Source organism: Styela clava, chromosome 9 (assembly GCF_964204865.1).
Source record: "Styela clava chromosome 9, kaStyClav1.hap1.2, whole genome shotgun sequence".
In the NCBI taxonomy this organism is placed as follows: Eukaryota; Metazoa; Chordata; class Ascidiacea; order Stolidobranchia; family Styelidae; genus Styela; species Styela clava.
In genome coordinates this window covers 1,851,472-1,872,659 of record NC_135258.1, presented here as the reverse complement: position 1 = coordinate 1,872,659, position 21,188 = coordinate 1,851,472, and the positions used below count along the sequence as shown (strand labels likewise).

At 34.4% G+C, this 21,188-nt stretch overlaps 1 protein-coding gene across 2 annotated transcripts; it reads left to right on the top strand.

The window, feature by feature from the left end:
* The first annotated feature begins 532 nt into the window (after window positions 1-532).
* Window positions 533-21,155, top strand: LOC144427187 (troponin C, body wall muscle-like). Of its 2 annotated transcripts, XM_078116006.1 has the most exons (4): window positions 533-660; window positions 1,576-1,721; window positions 17,466-17,565; window positions 20,851-21,155. In XM_078116006.1, the coding sequence occupies exons 1-4, from the start codon at window positions 609-611 to the stop codon at window positions 20,880-20,882; spliced, it is 330 nt and encodes a 109-aa protein (XP_077972132.1). In that variant the 5' UTR covers window positions 533-608; the 3' UTR covers window positions 20,883-21,155. The 2 variants fall into 2 exon arrangements, with proteins under 2 accessions (XP_077972132.1, XP_077972131.1); XM_078116005.1 differs by lacking the exons at window positions 17,466-17,565; window positions 20,851-21,155 and adding an exon at window positions 2,630-2,920.
* The last annotated feature ends 33 nt before the right edge of the window (window positions 21,156-21,188 follow it).

Genomic DNA, 21,188 nt, shown 5'->3' with positions numbered 1-21,188 from the left:
AAAAAGAAGCCAGCTGCAAATTTCTCACGACAGCTGCAAATTTCTCACTAAATTCGTTTTAAAGTCGGTGTGACAATAAATTAGAATAGCAATTTTCTTTGGAAATCTATGCGGTTTACTTATCATTTCTGCAAGGAGCCCTAATAATGACATAAGATAAATGATGAAAAGAAACTAGTTATTGCGTCTGCAATTACTAGAAAGCCTATGTTAGAAAGGCGCGGCCCGCGGTATCAACCAATTATTTGTATCTGGCCCTCTTGTTTTAAAGGTTGCATACTCTTGGCCTAAAATGTACGCAATGCCGCGACCTGTCTTTGAGGAATTCTGGTATAACCAATTTGGACGATAAACCGGTTAATGTTGTGTGGTTAGTGATTATACCGTTTTATCTGATATTTCCACGAATCATGAAAGTATGGGATTTGAGTTTAAACACAAAGGTGCAATCTGAGCTTAAGACGCCGCAGCTTTGACCACTTAAGTGAGGAATGCCCCTCTCTTTCTTTAATAGAATTATTGTTTTCAATGTCTTCTGCCAGGTATAATGCAATTATGACGGAACAAAATATTTCGATAATATCTTTGTTCACACTTTTATTATTTACATGGATGTCACACATGGATTGGGTAAAAGCAGAAGATCGGCAGATGAGGAAGGCAAGTGGATAGACTTCTTCTTTTATCCCTAAAATTAAAACTGTGTTCTATTTCAATTTTCTTTCTTATTTAGGGGGGGGGGGGGGAGGGGATGTCTTTTATTTTCACTTATCAAAAACAAAATTACAAAGTAGAGAATTATGAGATTTTCAAATTTATAAATAACACGTTTTAAAAAATTTCGCGCTGCCGACTAGGTCGCAATTTAGTATGCTGTACACAGGATAGGATTTACATATCTATCCCGGGGGAGAGGAAAGCCGATAAAAAGGTTTAACAATATGGCAAACCACGGCCTCCCGTCCGGTTAACATTCCATGTCGGGTATGGGATTAGTTAGTTATTTGTTTTCGGAAGCATGGACTTCATAAGGTCATGAAACGTTGTGACTGATATTCTTCCTCTACCAATTACCTATTTATTACAGGCTCTACTCTAACTGTATGCGAGGGGGCCAGTTCACCGCGACCTGTCCTTGAGGGCTTTGGGGTATATAACTAATTTAGACGGTAGAACGGTTAATTTTGCTTGGTTAACGATCATACCGTTTTATCTGAAATCCCCATCCCACATCCATTTCAGGCGTAACTCTCATGGTATGCCAAAAGGGACAGTCCATGGCGATCTTTTCCTTTGGTATTATTATTGGAGTATTTGGTAATAAAGATTTCGACGGTTAATCGGTTTATTTTTATGGTTACCGGTCCAACCGTTTCATCTAAAATTTTCATTCTACATCCATTTCAGACCTGACTCTCATAGTATGCAAAGGGACCAGTTTACCGCGACCTGTCCTTGAGGAACTTCGGTATAACCGATTTCGAAGATTGAACAATTAATTTTGTGCGGTTAACGGACAGACCGTTTTATTCGAAATAACCATTTTACATCATTACCCTTTCCTATTCATTTCAGGCTCTAATCTCGACGAGTTTCGTACAATGAAGCACGGGCAAATGCAAGCCGAGAATAAAGCCAAGATCTCAGAGTCGGAACTGAAGGAAGCTTTCAGGGTGTTTGATTCAGACGGAAACGATTTCATTGACTGGGATGAACTGAAGGTTGGTGAAATTAAGAATTTTTGACCTTTTACTATTCCCGCATTACTTCCGAATCGATGGCCAGTCACCGACAACCTTTTTACCAACCGGCGTCAGAGTCGATTGATGATTTCTCCCACTACATTGAATTTGTTTAATGGCATAGTATGCGCATATTTCAGTTTTTCTTAATCTTATGATCAGACAATATCAACAACGTCGCCAAAAAAATAGACACTACGACGTCGCAACCAGGTCATATAGCTTGCCAAGGTATAGCTACGATCGTCAGAAATGGCATCTGTGCCTACTATGATGAACCCACTAACGCCAGCGATCTCTCTCATATCGGTATCGTTACCACGAGAGATATAGCTTGCTTGATTTCGAATGATCGTCTCTGCGTTTTAGCATCCGCATACTTTGGAGGGCCTTATTACGTCACTGTGACTTTGCAGTAACGTAATTTTCGGATGACGTAATTAGGTGAGTAGTATATATATGTCGAACACAGCACACTTTTGTTGTGCAAAACAATGGAAAACACAACATATTTTGTTGTGTAAATGTTGGTGCAAATTGTGGGATGTTGTTATGTAATATTGTTTCCGGTATCGGGGGGATTAATCGCATTGTTCTGTGCCCTCGTCAACCGTGTGTTAGTCATTAAGTTTATGGTATATTTTGCGTATGTTTACTGATCGACGTATGTCAAAATAATTGAAAAACGCCATTTTTATTTTAAGCGCGTTTTTTTAATTTTCATTCTTTATATTTTGATTTGTATTTTTACAGTTGTTTTTATTTTTCATTACTTTTTTATTTTCGGTTTATTTTTGATTTTGAAATATTTTTTTTTTTTTTTTTTTAATTTTACAAGAAATCGATAGTTCAACATATTATTTACCACAGAGATTCTTTTTTCACAGACTTTACTGTTGTTTTTGATAATTTGCGAATGCAATCAGCATTTCAAGTACATGTACCCACACTACTTGCATTTTGAAATTTGGATTTCATCAATATTACGTAAGTCAGTACGTATATGTGAGTATTATACGTCAGCGAAACATGACTGTATTCCTCACATCAATGCTCGTATTAGAAGTGAATAAGATATGATTTATTTGATTAGCTTTTATCATTGGCAGCTTTCGTTTATGTTCTTTAGCTTCTCAAATGTGTTAGTCATTAAATTTATGGTATATTTTGTATGTGTTTATATATTTGAGTATTGAGCAATATATATGAGGGTTTAAATCTTCTTTTTTGAGCCGAGTAATGCAGAATGGTAATTTATTTCGTGTTTAGGAAATCATGCAATGTCGTAGTTAAGTTTTGTGCATCTGTTGATTGGAAACAATCATAAGGATGTACTGACTTAAGTAGAAAATTGACAACTGAAATAGTTGACATAATTAAATTCAAAAAACGTATGTTTACTGATCGACGTATGTCAAAATAATTAAAAAACGCCATAACCGGATAGATTAAAAGATAGAATTACATGAATAATATAATGATGTACTGTATTTAGTAGAAAATTGACAACTAAAACGAAACAGTTGACATAATTAAATTCTTCGTAAACGAAACACAACCCCCCAATAATGAAAATATATATATATATATATCGGCTGCGATATATATCAGCTTCTCCTATCAAATCCTTCACCTAAATATATCTAAATCAATATTGGAATACTTATATTTTGACTAACACTAGATATGAAACAAGCCTGCCTGGTGGAATGCCTTAAAATTCATCTCACTAATTTCAAGTATACGCCTGACAAAAAGTACGAGTTTAAAAATAAATATTTTTACAAATCTTTATAAGGTATTGAAATATTAACTATATATCTGTTGTTATGACTCACGCAGCGTAGGTAGACATTACTTTCAATTATTCCATTTCCTACTAAGCTGAAATGTGGGTGGAGTTTTTTCGTTCCACGCTCCACGTACTGCTTTAACCATGAACAAGAACAATCCTTTCGAAACTTCAATGGTCATCTTAGAATTTAGACGGTGTTTCAAATTTTTATCGTTCGTTGTTGACATCAGCAAAACGTCAGTAAACATTTATATAGCGAATCTGCACAATCACTACATTTCTATTGACAGTGGGGGAAAATGTACATTTTGAGTTGAACCTATGTGGCCTATTTTCGAGTAAATAAATCTATGCATTGGTATCAAAAATCTGCGCATTGGAATATTATTTTTCGCATAATATATTCTGTATATCAAAGTCTCAAGCATTCGGAATGTTCAAGAGGAGGCCGAGATTGGAGAATCAACCTATAAGATCCAATATTTTCATTTCGAGTTCAGATTTATAGTAAGATGTAAGGAGTTTTCTAGAAGCCATTCTTTTATTTTTAGGAATTCCTTCGATGCTCTCAACCCAATTTGGGTTTTTTATTATTCACAGCACGCTTTCATATAACATTCGTACAATTCTTTTAGAATTCGGTTGTAATTTTTGCTGAGATTGCGACAGTATTTTGAAGGTTATATCCATAGATATATGTAAATATTGCTATATAAGTTTAATATGAAAGCAAACTTCCAACAAGCAGTGACTCAATACCACGAGTTGTTTTCTACAAAAAGGAGCTCTATGTATTAGCATATTTCTGCATAGAAAGGCCGAGTTGTCTGCATGATGATTTGGATGTATACCAAAAAAAAATAAAAAAAAATAAAAATAAAAAAAAAATAAAACATACTTTGGAAAGATGCAAACAATTAATTTTAGCTATCATGCGAGAATATAGGGAGAACACGGTCTTGATCTTACTGCGTATTTTATGCAAACGATTCGACTTTCAAGCAAGCTCTGATATTCAGGCTTGTCCATGGCACACATTTTTCTGTTCCATTCCCATCCCATAGAAATTATGCCTGTCCCATCCTATCCCATGGGATTCCCATTGGAATAAAATTCAATAAAAAAAAAATGGTATATTCAGGTTTAGCGTTACTAAATAGAACTACATGTATGAAGAGACATGCAAAACAACAGAATTTACGGACTTTGTTAACTTTATATTCATAACTATTATACATGTGTCCATCAGCCCTTCACGAAGTATGTTGTTAATGCTGAATATATGTTGTTCTTCATAACTAACAAGAGAGTTATGCTCAAATATATGGACACGAAATCCATAACGGACTGTTTTACCATAATGTCCCTCAAAATCATACGTTTTTCGTGTCCCACGTGTCCCATGGGAAATACAAATGTGCGATGTCCCATTCCATTCCATGGGAATCCCATTCCCATGGACAAGCTTGCTGATTTTCATAAAAATAACACAGAGATAATTTTGAAAAAATTATAGTTTTCATAATTACAATTCATCCCAAGAACACAAAACATAATTATATACAGATAAGAAGAGAAGACACAAAAAATACCACACAAATTCTATGAAATCTCACTGCTAAAATTTTAAGAACATTTTAATAATGATAATAACCATTGTACTGTATTGAACTTAAACGGAGAAATATTAAACGACAATTGCTAACAGTTACAAAAACATTATTGAATTGATAATAGATTAAGTGGATTAAGTATCAATGAAAACACAGTGGAATTTTGGATACCTAGTTGATTTTGAATGGCACAAATTTATAGATTTTATTAATGATTACACTGACAATAAAAAAATTGGTAAATTTTGACTTTTCCTTATAACTATCAGCAAATATATACCTTAGTTTTTACACCAACTTCATTTTCTAGTCAAGCGAAAAATTACAGTTCATTACTATAAAAGCAATAAATTATTTTTTAAAGCTTTTGAAAAAAAAAATACATTTTCAAAATTCATAAAACATTATTGATCAAAAATTAAATAAAGAACCTAATCACACTACAAAACTTCCACGCCCGAAGGACTAAGTTGTATATACTTATCGCTTTGTGTAAACTTTCACTTGAATCGTTTTTTATTTTAATTTTTCACTCATTGGACGCGAAATGGACGTGTCCTTTGTCCTGTCCGATATCCATTTTATTATTATGCTATTGTTGTAGTTGGAATTCTTCTTTTTGTTGTGAAAAAAAAATCGCGTTTCTCATTAACTACAAGACCAATTGCTTTTACTTTGATTAGTTTCAAAGACTTGTGTGGTCTTTATAGAATTATTCATTCCAAAATTTTTAACTCTTAACTATATGCACATATATATTTGAGTTTTTACACCAACTTCATCTTGCAGTCAAGCGAAAAATTACAGCTTATAATTAGAGAAAAATAAATTAGTTTTCAAAGTATTTGATAAAAAAAAACACACTTCTCTCATTTTTAACATCCATAAAACAGTATTCATCAAAAAATAAATGAAGAATCTAATTATATTGCAAAACTTCCACGCCAGAAGGACCAAATAGTATATACCTATGAGAAATGCTTTGCGTCAGCATCTTTGTTTTGAATTGTATTTTATTCCTATTTTAGAACTTCATTTTATTGGACACGAAATGTACCTATAATTGCTTTCTTTTTCATGTTATTGTTACGTTATTGTTGGTGTACTTTCACTTTTTGTCGCTTTTCTCTATCTATGGAACCAATTGCTTTGAATTTTGCAGTGGTTGAAGATTGTTGTACTCTAATTAAATTAAACAACTTTTGTGGGCTCTATGGAATTTATTTTTCATTCCAAAATTTAAAAAAAATGCGTCAGTCTGCCGATGCTGTACGATTATGATGCTATTTCATTTTGGCTTTCGTGTCCATATATTGGAGCATTGATCTTTTGTTTTTATAAGAGCAAGCAAGGCCATGCGCACCGACTCAGGAGTAAAGGAGACTGACCTCGATACATTGTACGAGTTAAAAATAAAATCTCCGGCAAATGTTGTTCATTTGTCATAAAAAAAAACTTGAGCACATTGATTATTCGACAAAATCGAATTTAATGAACAACCCCAGCAAAATCAGAACCAATATATCCTAGAAAATTTTCTGTCAGGGTTTTTTGACTTTGGCAAGATATAGAGGTTTGAATTATACGTTTTTTTTTACTAAAATCGCGGCATTTGGCCTTTCAGCAAATCTTACGATGGAAATTTTGGACTTGCAGAATATTACGGAATCTGCAACGTAGAGTGTTCTATTCACTGAAAACATCACAAAGATAGAAACTATATTCATCAAATAAACTGTCGCAGGTTCAATTATTATTCGTTTTCAGTGTACGTAACTAATCAGTAGAGTAAATCTATATCTTGCAATCAAACTTGATTCTAAAAATATAAAAATATGATTTGTCTCAATATTATTCCGCATGATGCAAATGTATTTGGTGTACTTGCTTCTGAATCTACTTATTTTGGGGATTGCACTCAATACAGCATTCCACTTTTTAGATGTATATATTCACTTTTAACAAACTTTGAAGTCAAAGAGATTACAAAAAATTAGTCTTAAGTGACCACTAACTGTATGCAAAAAAAAAATTATTTTCCAAAGGCACAAGTTGATATGGTATCACAAGAAGACTTGAATATTTTTTCGTCTGGAACAATTATGAAAAACGCAAAATGATAAATCGCTGATAAGAACACACTTCGGATTGAGAGTGCCCTACCGGTAAAGTTTTCTCGGATAGGATACGGTCGAACGAAAACTTTAACTTACCCTTACTGGTATTTTTACGCAGGAACGTAGCAAAGTTGAAAATGACAAAATGTGTAATATTGGGCTGTGATTAAAGAGCATTGTTATTGCACATATACTAAAACAAAAACACTCACTTGATCCTAATGATTGCGCCTCGGACGTAATTTTGGTAATGCGTACCCAATTCTGTACTTGAATGCGCTGGAAAATGGAACCGTTCCAGACCAATGTACAGTTGTACTTCGCTGATTGAAATTATTGAGATGATTTTAATAATATATCTGTCTTAGGGATACTATAATATATCTGTCTTAAGGCTACCATAATAACAGAAACAAGAGAGCAATTCCCAAATATATGTACACGTTAACCAGATCGAAGCAATGCTTACCTTTGACGCTACCGGTACCCTCCAAAAATTTCCGAGTTACTCGTAGCAAGAATTTACAGTATCTAACTGGACAGCCAGAGTTCCCATGGATAAAATAATACAGCGAAATTTTGGACGAAATATCAGATTTCATACGAAATTTAGACATAAGAAAAAGTAAAAGCCTTCTGGCAAAAAATCGATCTTTAACCACTGAAAATTTTAAAGCCATTGTCCAAGTATTCGAAGAGAGAAGCTATTTTTAATGATAATGATGACGAATAACAAGAACAACAACAACATAATATCGAAACAATCGCTATGTCCATTAGCGTGTCCAAAAACAAAGACATTGTAAGAAAGGTAAGGTTTGTTTTTTCGTCCGGGTGTCAACGGATCGTGGACTAAACGCTTTCGAAATATCAGATGTTGAATATAGTGTCATCCTCTAAAAAAATTTACTTTCCTTTTTACATAAATCATCAGGACTTCCCGTGCTCATTGTAACACCACATATTGTTTTAAGTTGAACTACGGCGTGGTTTTTCCGATGAGCCAAATTTCCGAGCAAGTATTAAGGTCATCGTGGTAAGGACATTCTCTAAAGTCTAAACTATACATTGTCAGTAATCATAATTACATACCAATCAGTTCTTATTGGTGACAGCACATTTGAACCCACGTACATTTGCACCCGCAAACTGCACCCAAGACATTTGAACCTCTATACTATTGCACCCACCGACATTTGCACCCGCGGACATTTGAACCCATGTACATTTGAACCCACAAACATTTGCACCCCGGACATTTGCACCCGCAGACATTTGAACCCATGGAAATTTTTTTGTTTACGGATATTTGAACCCATACTAACCCTAACCCATGGGATATACACATGGATTCAAATGTACGCAGGTGCAAAAGTCCATGGGTTCAAATGTCTGTGGGTGCAAATGTCCGCGATGCAAATGTCGGTGGGTGCAATAGTATAGAGGTTCAAATGTCTTGGGTGCAGTTTGCGGGTGCAAATGTACGTGGGTTCAAATGTGCTGTCACCAATAAGAACTGATTGGTATGTAATTATGATTACTGACAATGTATAGTTTAGACTTTAGAGAATGTCCTTACCACGATATCATTAATTTTATATTATAATAATCATAATGAACGTTCGTTGTCAAGGTAATTTTGATAACAACTTGCCATTTTATTTTTGGTCCTCAGGCTCTTTACCGAGTTTTGAATACCGTAAAAAAGTTGATATTTATAACGATGCCTGGCGCAAAGAAAGCGGTCTTTCTTTCAGATGATAAAACGAAACATTTAATGCAATATGCAATGAAAGTAAGCTATTGTAACTAAATGAACGTAATCATCTCAGTAGCCTATTGAACATAAATAAACCTGTGGAAAGTTTTGCTAAATCATCGTTCAACTCTGTTATATTGTTCTATTTTTGTCTCACTATTTTTAATAATTGCTCGGAAATTTGGCTCATCAGAAAAACCACGCCGTAGTTCAACTTAAAACAATATGTGGTGTTACAATGAGCACGGGAAGTCCTGATGATTTATGTAAAAAGGAAAGTAAATTTTTTTAGAGGATGACACTATATTCAACATCTGATATTTCGAAAGCGTTTAGTCCAGGATCCGTTGACACCCGGACGAAAAAACAAACCTTACCTTTCTTACAATGTCTTTGTTTTTGGACACGCTAATGGACATAGCGATTGTTTCGATATTATGTTGTTGTCATTCTTGTTATTCGTCATCATTATCATTAAAAATAGCTTCTCTCTTCGAATACTTGGACAATGGCTTTAAAATTTTCAGTGGTTAAAGATTGATTTTTTGCCAGAAGGCTTTTACTTTTCTTTATGTCTAAATTTTGTATGAAATCTGATATTTCGTCCAAAATTTCGCTGTATTATTTTATCCATGGGAACTCTGGCTGTCCAGTTAGATACTGTAAATTCTTGCTACGAGTAACTCGGAAATTTTTGGAGGGTATCGGTAGCGTCAAAAGTAAGCATTGCTTCGCTCTGGTTAACGTGTACATATATTTGGGAATTGCTCTCTTGTTTCTGTTATTATGGTAGCCTTAAGACAGATATATTATTAAAATCATCTCAATAATTTCAATCAGCGAAGTACAACTGTACATTGGTCTGGAACGGTTCCATTTTCCAGTGCATTCAAGTACAGAATTGGGTACGCATTACCAAAATTAGGTCCGAGGCGCAATCAACAGGATCAAGTGAGTGTTTTTGTTTTAGTATATGTGCAATAACAATGCTCTTTAATCACAGCCTAATATTACACATTCTGTCATTTTCAACTTTGCTACGTTTCTGCGTAAAAATACCAGTAAGTTTTCGTTCGACCGTATCCTATCCGAAAAAACTTTACCGGTAGCGCACTCTCAATCCGAAGTGTGTTCTTATCAGCGATTTATCATTTTGCGTTTTTCATATTTGTTCCAGACGAAAAAATATTCAAGTCTTCTTGTGATACCATATCAACTTGTGCCTTTGGAAAATAATTTTTTTTTTGCATACAGTTAGTGGTCACTTAAGACTAATTTTTTGTAATCTCTTTGACTTCAAAGTTTGTTAAAAGTGAATATATACATCTAAAAAGTGGAATGCTGTATTGAGTGCAATCCCCAAAATAAGTAGATTCAGAAGCAAGTACACCAAATACATTTGCATCATGCGGAATAATATTGAGACAAGTCATATTTTAGAATGATTTGAATGAATGAATCAAGTTTGATTGCAAGATGTGGATTTACTCTACTGATTAGTTACGTACACTGAAAACGAATAATAATTGAACCTGCGACAGTTTATTTGATGAATATAGTTTCTATCTTTGTGATGTTTTCAGTGAATAGAACACTCTACGTTGCAGATTCCGTAATATTTTGCAAGTCCAAAATTTCCATCGTAAGATTTGCTGAAAGGCCCAATGCCGCGATTTTAGTAAAAAAACGCATTTTTTTTAAATTTTGGAATGAAAAATAAATTTCATAGAGCCCACAAAAGTTTTTTAAATTAATTAGAGTACAACAATCTTCAACCACTGCAAAATTCAAAGCAATTGGTTCCATAGATAGAGAAAAGAGACAAAAAGTGAAATTACACCAACAATAACGTAACAATAACACGAAAAAGAAAGCAATTATAGGTACATTTCGTGTCCAATAAAATGAAGTTCCAAAATTGAAATAAAAACAATTCAAAACAAAGATGCTGACGCAAAGCATTTCTCATAGGTATATACTATTTGGTCCTTCTGGCGTGGAAGTTTTGCAATATAATTAGATTCTTCATTTATTTTTTGATGAATACTGTTTTATGGATGTTAAAAATGAGAGAAGTGTGTTTTTTTTTATCAAAAACTTTAGAAACTAATTTATTTTTCTCTAATTATAAGCTGTAATTTTTCGCTTGACTGCAAGATGAAGTTGGTGTAAAAACTCAAATATATATGTGCATATAGTTAAGAGTTAAAAATTTTGGAATGAATAATTCCATAAAGACCACACAAGTCTTTGAAACTAATCAAAGTAAAAGCAATTGGTCTTGTAGTTAATGAGAAACGCGATTTTTTTTTCACAACAAAAAGAAGAATTCCAACTACAACAATAGCATAATAACAAAATGGATATCGGACAGGACAAAGGACACGTCCATTTCGCGTCCAATGAAGTGAAAAATTAAAATAAAAAACGATTCAAGTGAAAGTTTTTACACAAAGCGATAAGTATATACAACTTAGTCCTTCGGGCGTGGAAGTTTTATAGTGTGATTAGGTTCTTTATTTAATTTTTGATCAATAATGTTTTATGAATTTTGAAAATGTATTTTTTTTTTCTTCAAAAGCTTTAAAAAGTAATTTATTGCTTTTATAGTAATGAACTGTAATTTTTTGCTTGGCTAGAAAATGAAGTTGGTATAAAAACTAAGGTATATATTTGCAGATAGTTATAAGGAAAAGTCAAAATTTACCAATTTTTTTATTGTCAGTGTAATCATTAATAAAATCTATAAATTTGTGCCATTCAAAATCAACTAGGTATCCAAAATTCCACTGTGTTTTCATTGATACTTAATCCACTTAATCTCATATCAATTCAATAATGTTTTTGTATCTGTTAGCAATTGTCGTTTAATATTTCTCCGTTTAAGTTCAATACAGTACAATGGTTATTATCATTATTAAAATGTTCTTAAAATTTTAGCAGTGAGATTTCATAGAATTTGTGTGGTATTTTTTGTGTCTTCTCTTCTTATCTGTATATAATTATGTTTTGTGTTCTTGGGATGAATTGTAATTATGAAAACTATAATTTTTTCAAAATTATCTCTGTGTTATTTTTATGAAAATCAGCAAGCTTGTCCATGGGAATGGGATTCCCATGGGATGGAATGGGACATCGCACATTTGTATTTCCCATGGGACACGTGGGACACGAAAAACGTATGATTTTGAGGGACATTATGGTAATACAGTCCGTTATGGATTTCGTGTCCATATATTTGAGCATAACTCTCTTGTTAGTTATAAAGAACAACATATATTCAGCATTAACAACATACTTCGTGAAGGGCTGATGGACACATGTATAATAGTTATGAATATAAAGTTAACAAAGTCCGTAAATTCTGTTGTTTTGCATGTCTCTTCATACATGTAGTTCTATTTAGTAACGCTAAACCTGAATATACCATTTTTTTTTTATTGAATTTTATTCCAATGGGAATCCCATGGGATAGGATGGGACAGGCATAATTTCTATGGGATGGGAATGGAACAGAAAAATGTGTGCCAAGGACAAGCCTGAATATCAGAGCTTGCTTGAAAGTCGAATCGTTTGCATAAAATACGCAGTAACATCAAGACCGTGTTCTCCCTATATTCTCGCATGATAGCTAAAATTAATTGTTTGCATCTTTCCAAAGTATGTTTTATTTTTTTTTATTTTTATTTTTTTTTATTTTTTTTTGGTATACATCCAAATCATCATGCAGACAACTCGGCCTTTCTATGCAGAAATATGCTAATACATAGAGCTCCTTTTTGTAGAAAACAACTCGTGGTATTGAGTCACTGCTTGTTGGAAGTTTGCTTTCATATTAAACTTATATAGCAATATTTACATATATCTATGGATATAACCTTCAAAATACTGTCGCAATCTCAGCAAAAATTACAACCGAATTTTAAAAGAATTGTACGAATGTTATATGAAAGCGTGCTGTGAATAATAAAAAACCCAAATTGGGTTGAGAGCATCGAAGGAATTCCTAAAAATAAAAGAATGGCTTCTAGAAAACTCCTTACATCTTACTATAAATCTGAACTCGAAATGAAAATATTGGATCTTATAGGTTGATTCTCCAATCTCGGCCTCCTCTTGAACATTCCGAATGCTTGAGACTTTGATATACAGAATATATTATGCGAAAAATAATATTCCAATGCGCAGATTTTTGATACCAATGCATAGATTTATTTACTCGAAAATAGGCCACATAGGTTCAACTCAAAATGTACATTTTCCCCCACTGTCAATAGAAATGTAGTGATTGTGCAGATTCGCTATATAAATGTTTACTGACGTTTTGCTGATGTCAACAACTAACGATAAAAATTTGAAACACCGTCTAAATTCTAAGATGACCATTGAAGTTTCGAAAGGATTGTTCTTGTTCATTGTTAAAGCAGTACGTGGAGCGTGGAACGAAAAAACTCCACCCACATTTCAGCTTAGTAGGAAATGGAATAATTGAAAGTAATGTCTACCTACGCTGCGTGAGTCATAACAACAGATATATAGTTATTATTTCAATACCTTATAAAGATTTGTAAAAATATTTATTTTTAAACTCGTACTTTTTGTCAGGCGTATACTTGAAATCAGTGAGATGAATTTTAAGGCATTCCACCAGGCAGGCTTGTTTCATATCTAGTGTTAGTCAAAATATAAGTATTCCAATATTGATTTAGATATATTTGGGTGAAGGATTTGATAGAAGAAGCTGATATATATCGCAGCCGATTGGGGGGTTGTGTTTCGTTTACGAAGAATTTAATTATGTCAACTGTTTCGTTTTAGTTGTCAATTTTCTACTAAATACAGTACATCATTATATTATTCATGTAATTCTATCTTTTAATCTATCCGGTTATGGCGTTTTTTAATTATTTTGACATACGTCGATCAGTAAACATACGTTTTTTGAATTTAATTATGTCAACTATTTCAGTTGTCAATTTTCTACTTAAGTCAGTACATCCTTATGGTTGTTTCCAATCAACAGATGCACAAAACTTAACTACGACATTGCATGATTTCCTAAACACGAAATAAATTACCATTCTGCATCACTCGGCTCAAAAAAGAAGATTCAAACCCTCATATATATTGCCCAATACTCAAATATATAAACACATACAAAATATACCATAAATTTAATGACTAACACATTTGAGAAGCTAAAGAACATAAACGAAAGCTGCCAATGATAAAAGCTAATCAAATAAATCATATCTTATTCACTTCTAATACGAGCATTGATATGAGGAATACAGTCATGTTTCGCTGACGTATAATACTCACATATACGTACTGACTCACGTAATATTGATAAAATCCAAATTTCAAAATGCAAGTAGTGTGGGTACATGTACTTGAAATGCTGATTGCATTCGCAAATTATCAAAAACAACAGTAAAGTCTGTGAAAAAAGAATCTATGTGGTAAATAATATGTTAAACTATGGATTTCTTGTAAAATTAAAAAAAAAAAAAAAAAAAATTTAAAATTAAAAATAAACCGAAAATATAAAAGAGTAATGAAAAATAAAAACAACTGTAAAAATACAAATCAAAATATAAAGAATGAAAATTAAAAAAACGCGCTTAAAATAAAAATGGCGTTTTTCAATTATTTTGACATACGTCGATCAGTAAACATACGCAAAATATACCATAAACTTGATGACTAACACACGGTTGACGAGGGCACAGAACAATGCGATTAATCCCCCCGATACCGGAAACAATATTACATATCAACATCCCACAATTTGCACCAACATTTACACAACAAAATATGTTGTGTTTTCCATTGTTCTGCACAACAAAAGTGTGTTGTGTTCGACATATATATACTACTCAGGTGAGGGTTAGGAATAACATATGCAAAAATTGTCGAGCCAGGCCAACTAGAAGTACTTGAAGGCACCTACTTCGGGAGACCTCAAATCACAGTTAATTTACGTTCAATTATTGTAGTCATCTCGAATGGTACCATGGTAAAACCTTTTCTCGTGCTGTGGCGCACTGGGGGAACGAGGGATCAGTTTAAGAACGTCAGCGCTAATCTAATCCCGTAATCCACAATCTCTTAATTGCAATGTAAATGTCACTCCAAGTCTAAATATAACCTGCGGGTTGAAATTAGAGATGTACCGATGTATCGGTATCGGGTATCGGTATCGGCAATATCGGCCATTTTTTCGGTATCGGCCATGTATCGGTATCGGTTAGATTAAGGCCGATATTTCCGATATATTTACCATTTTGATATGGTCCAGAATGTTTTAAAAGATAAGTTGGAATACTACTTTTTAATTTATTTTTTTGTCTGGAGAAATTGTGAGCGATGAGCCATACAGTTCCCCCCCCCCCCCTCGATAGAATAGGATTCACGTGTTTTTAGCTATTTATCAGCCAAACTAGCTCAAGTAATTTGGCTATTTTCGCTGTCAAATATTTATATTGACATTTTTAATATTACATAGTAATTATGAAGAAATATATCAACACATCACATAACAAAAAGCAACTAGGCACCCAGTTTTAAATCCTACAGTGGAATTGGGGTCCCTATTAACGGCACATAGACTTTTGGCACGGGTATAAATTTTCACTGTTTGTCGTCAAGTACGAGTGCCATTTAGTCCGTCGACATCGATAAACTAAATTCCGACACAATTATCCCTCTACGCAGGTATTAATTTTAATTTTGTTTAACTACACAATTACTTTATAGATATATTAGCATGGCCGCCTAGCCCTAGACTGTCTCAAAATATATGATAGAAATTGTAAAATATTATAAAATAGTAAAGTAAAAAAACATCCTCGACGGTTATGGGTAATCCTCCTTTTTGTCGGTGCTGATTGTTAGTCTTTCATGTTGGCTTTGACTTATTGCTTCGACGATTACGATTAGCCACGAAATAAAAAACTTGTAAAATGCTTTTAATTTGAACGTAGGACGGCGGCGCTAGAATGAGTGGGCGATATTCGATATTCTTTTAAACCCGAATATCGATATTCGAGGATTGCGATATTAACATTAAATTCAAACTAGACATCCCGGCTTATGAGTTTTCTAATTGAACACCGAGATTACTAGCGTTACTGTACAATGTATCTTAATCAGTTAAAGCAAACACCAAACATTAATTTCATATTATGTGATATAACTTTTTTTTTTTGTTCTGAAATAATGTGTACTATGAGCAACGCTCGAAAACCATTGTTTTAACCCGTCTGCCTTACACAGCACACCCAATTAAGTAATAATCACATAGTATCGGTATCGGAATATCGGTAATATCGGCCTTTTTGTAGTATCGGCGTATCGGTATCGGTATCGGCATTTTTAGCTGGTATCGGATCGGTATCGGTATCGGAGACAAAAGTGGTATCGGTACATCTCTAGTTGAAATATCACATTGTTTCATGTGTTGAGTGACCGTTTCTTTTGCTAAAGGGGTACTCCCGTCGTACGTGTATCAGGTTAGGGTTAGACCATAATTTTATTTCAATTTTCCTTATTTCCGTTCTATTACAAGTTCGGAGACTGTCTGTGTTTTCCGAGTGAATTCCTGCCCATAGGTTTCCCTTCACACAACATGATGTAAAGTAGGCGGACAAAATTAGTTACCTCATATTGGTACACATACTTCTGGATCGCCACCAAAGGTCATTTTTCAGATCTCCCGTAGGACAATCGTACTTATTTATATGCTGTGAAATGATGTCTTTAGCTCTCATATGGATTGTGTGTGGTGATTGCAATCAATGGAGTCTGATTGATATTTAATGGTTGATTTCAATCAAAAAGCCATTGCATCGTTTTGGTTGAGCGTTGCGAAAAATTATCCATTGCTGTCAGAAAAGCCGAATAAAATTTCCTAGCCTTTTGAAAAAGGACTGTTCCTTAAAAGTAACAACAATTTGTGGTTCGTGGCCCCGATCATTCCATTGGTATTTAAAGTATTGTTTTTATTGGTAGATTCTAAATCCCATTATGTTCAAACAATCCATGCTCAACAAAGTGAAAACATCCTGTGAAATAACCTTATCAAACAATGAAACTAGAAAGAACGAGGAGTTTTCTTGTCAAGTGGAAAGTAAAATAGGTTTTTTGCTCTTAGCATTGTGGTCCTCTAACTGCTCTGTGACTCCCTCTCCCAACTGCTAAGGGATCCCCGGTTGGTTACTTGTTTTCAGATGCATGTACTTGATGGTAGAGGAAGAACATAATCATCCCCGCTTGTGATTCAAACCTGCTAACCACGCATAGTAACCAGAGGTGCGGTGACGAGCGTTTTCCTAACGCTTAGCACGATGCGCAACACCGCTGAGTCAGATTGTACAGGGTCTGGTTCGGAGCGACAGTAGTAAATAGGCGTTAATTATTTAAACACTCTATTTACAGTATGCCATGGTCGGTATCGATGAATCTGTAGAGAACCGGGAGGTCGACGACATGATGTCTGACGGAGACAAAGACACTGATTGGCAGATCGATTTTCATGGTAGGTGAATGTCATATTACAGTGCTCCCATTTGTTCTAAATTTTCCCCATGAATTACGTGGAAACGGCAAAATTTTAGATAGTGTACAAGGTTAGGAATAGGCCTTTCTTTTCTTAGTTTATTTTACAAGTTTGGGCACTGTCTGTGTTAGCCAAGTATAGGTTGCCATATATAGCCAAGTATAGGTGCCCATAGGTTTCAGTCCCTTTGCACGACTTGATGTAAAGTAGGCGAAAAAAATTAGTTACCTCCATATTGGTAAATGTACTTCTGGAGCGCTCTTTAAAGTACTAAAGTAATATGCATGTAGGTGAAATGAGATAGCATTTCTCAAATATATTAGTACTAAGGTCAAAAATTGGCATTTTCCCATTTAACGTTACAGTTAAATTTTCCCCCTCAAATCGGATCGCAAATTCGCTATTAGCTCTCTGGCGCCACCTTGAGCATTTCGTGCTCCAACAACCATATATTCGACCCTATATTTTAAATTTTAACCATGTCAACTATATAACCGGATATTTTGAAAAAATTAAACAAGGGGAGTGTAACAGGGTGTCCGTGGGCCACAACGCGGCCAGTCAAGCTATTTGGTGTGGTTCTTGTCAACACTCACATTTCTTCCCAAATTCTAATCGGACAGTTTGTATTTATAGGTTCTCACATAGTTAAAAATACATTATCTCTCGTCGGTTAGCAGGGGTGTGCAACTATTTTCGCAGGCGGGCCAAATATCAATAACCGGGTTAAACCGCGGGCCGCACCTACATTTCACACAGGCTTTCTATAGTTGCAGGCACAAAATGGTGTCTTTTTGTTATTGATCTCATGGTCCTTACAGTAATGGTAAGTTAAAACGCATTAAGTTCTTAGAACTGTAATTTGAAGATATATATTGTTGCACCCAATTTAAACGAATTCAGTGAGAAATTTTCTGCTGGATACTTTTCCCGACTACTTTTATCCAAATTTGCTTAAATGAAAGTGCTAGCAATTCGATTCGACGCCCATTTTAGAACAAAAATATATTACCGAAAAGTGCCATATTTGAAGCCATGACTTTTTCAAATGTGGGAAGTAAATTGATTGAGAAGTTTTCAGTAAAATGCGCCAAGTTTCATTTCCAAATAATTTGCTGTCAAATCTTATTCTAGGTTCGATTTAGACCAGTGCTCCGCAACCTTTTTTCACTCCCGGCACACTTCACAACCTTCATAAACTCGGCGGCACACCAGGGGTGAAAATGTTAAATACAAAGAGAAAAATTAAATGCAAAAGAACAACATCAATAAATTTAATGCGATATTTGCGCCTGCTTTGATGAACACAGCCGTTGAATATTAGGTTCAAATTTCGAAAGAGCAACTCGAAGCTCTCTATCAATATCTCTCAAGCAGGAACGTTTGTCATTTTTAATCAATACGAGAGAAGAAAAGCTTTGTTCGCACAAATAAGTCGTGGAAAATTGGAGCAGAATTTCGATAGCTGCCTTGGAAATTAGTTTGTATTCTTCTCTAATAGAAACCCAAAATTCTCCAAGTGACATCTCGCTGAATTTCAATCCGAGAGCTCTGTCATTTCGTAACTCAAGAAATGATTCCTTGATCGGCAAAAAAGCTCTTCTGCGGGAATTTCAGCACTGGATGAAAAAGGATTTCGGATCCAATCATATTGTTGTGTGTTGATTGTAAAAAAGTAACAGTCATATTTCTGCTGCAACAAAGACAAGTGTTCTTGAGCCAAATCCACTACAAATTGGCTGTCAACATCGCTTATATCATTAATGCTTCCTGGAAAAATTTCCAGCTATCCTCGCCCGAACTCGGTTTTCCATAGTGCTACTTTCTGTTTAAATCCAGTCAACTTGTCAGAACACGATAGTATATTTTCTTCCCTGCCTTGCGTTTTGATGTTGAGTTCATTTAAGTGTTCACATATGTCCGCCATTTATGCAAGTTTTGCAACCCAATAATTGCCTTCAAAGTGCTTACGCAAATCGTGGTTGTTCTGACTTAATAAAAACTGGCTCACAATAATGACTGTACAATAATGACTGATGCTCTGAACAAGAGAGCAATCCTCAAATATATAAGCACAAAAGTTAATGGCTTATTTTAGTTTTCCCATTCGCTATAAAAGGTGTTCCCATTAATTAATAAGAGAAAAAAAATTGGATGGAATATTTAACGGTGTCGTAAAAATAAGTGAATGAAGGCAATGAAATAAATGAATGTAGATAATATGAGAGAGCAATTCTAAGGTAAAAAAATCGTCTTTTTTCTCATTCAACGTTTTAGTTAAATTTTCCCCTTAAACCTGAGTGTGAATTTGCTATCAGTTCTCTGGTGCCACCTTCAGCATTTCGTGCTTTAACCTCAAACAAACATTATATATTCAACTATTAAATTTCAAAGTATGTCAACTACATATATGATATTTTGAAAAAAAGAAACCAGGTATGTGCAACAGTCGGCCCGCGGGCCACAGCCCGGCCTGCAAGTCATTAAGTGTGGCCCTTGTGAACCCTTAAATTTTCCCCTATCAAGCATAAATCCCCGATCTGACACTTAAAGTTTAAAAAGGCGCTCACGGGCAAAAATACCGGTACATCATGTTTTTTTTTGTTCCCAAACCAGGGGTCGCGACCCCAAATTGGGTCGGAGTGATAAGTAGGTAGGGTCGCAAACAGGTCATGGGGTCGGTGAGGTATCTCAGAGGATGGATGTACAAAACATCTAAGATTTGACAAACCATGTTAATTTTAGCAGTTTGTATCTAGCAGTAGTTCGCTCTATGCTTATGCTATAGTAAATGTAGGTGCTCATTGTGACATCACTGTTTGGTTTTAGCTTATTTCACTCAATACCACATGACTAAACTCAAAAATCCAGTGAAAGGAGCTCTGAATTTTCATAACAAAATAAATATTGACCTTGAGTCGCACTGGACACTTGAAAGTTGTCTTTGGGGTCATCCTGTAGAAAGCTTGGGAACCCCTGCTAGTCGTTGCGTTAATTTTTCGCCATTTTCACCGATACTATTATTACCGTGAGGCTATGCGATAGCCTTTTCATTGTGAGAATTTTTTTATTCGTTGTGTACATGGAAAAGCTAGTTTGTGTGGCCCAGATAAATGTCTGAAGTTGGTTATAAGGCCCACCGACAAAAATGTTGCACACCCCTGAATTGAACTCTTTCCCCAATGCGCGAATAAAGGCTTTGTTCACCCCGTCCTAGAATAACTATGAAATCTAGCCTATAATTATTTTTCTTTTATTTTACAGAGTGGCTCGCCATGATGAAGCACGTCCAGTAATTTTCACCTTCAAGACGGCGGAAAAAGAAAAAATTGAACTTTTATACGGTTGAATGCACAACATGACGTCACAATCCGCAATTTTTTAACGTAGATGTATAAATTATAAATAATTTCATAAATATTTTCAAAATTTTACTAAAAACGGAAACGATTTTTTGACAGAAAATTATCTACGATTAAGTATGATCATGGTATTTACATTTTATTTATTGAAAAATCTAACAATTGGGTGGCATTTATGATGTAATAAAGGACGCTACATATTGGTTATACTCGTCTTTTTTTGGATGTTTTTGTGTTTGT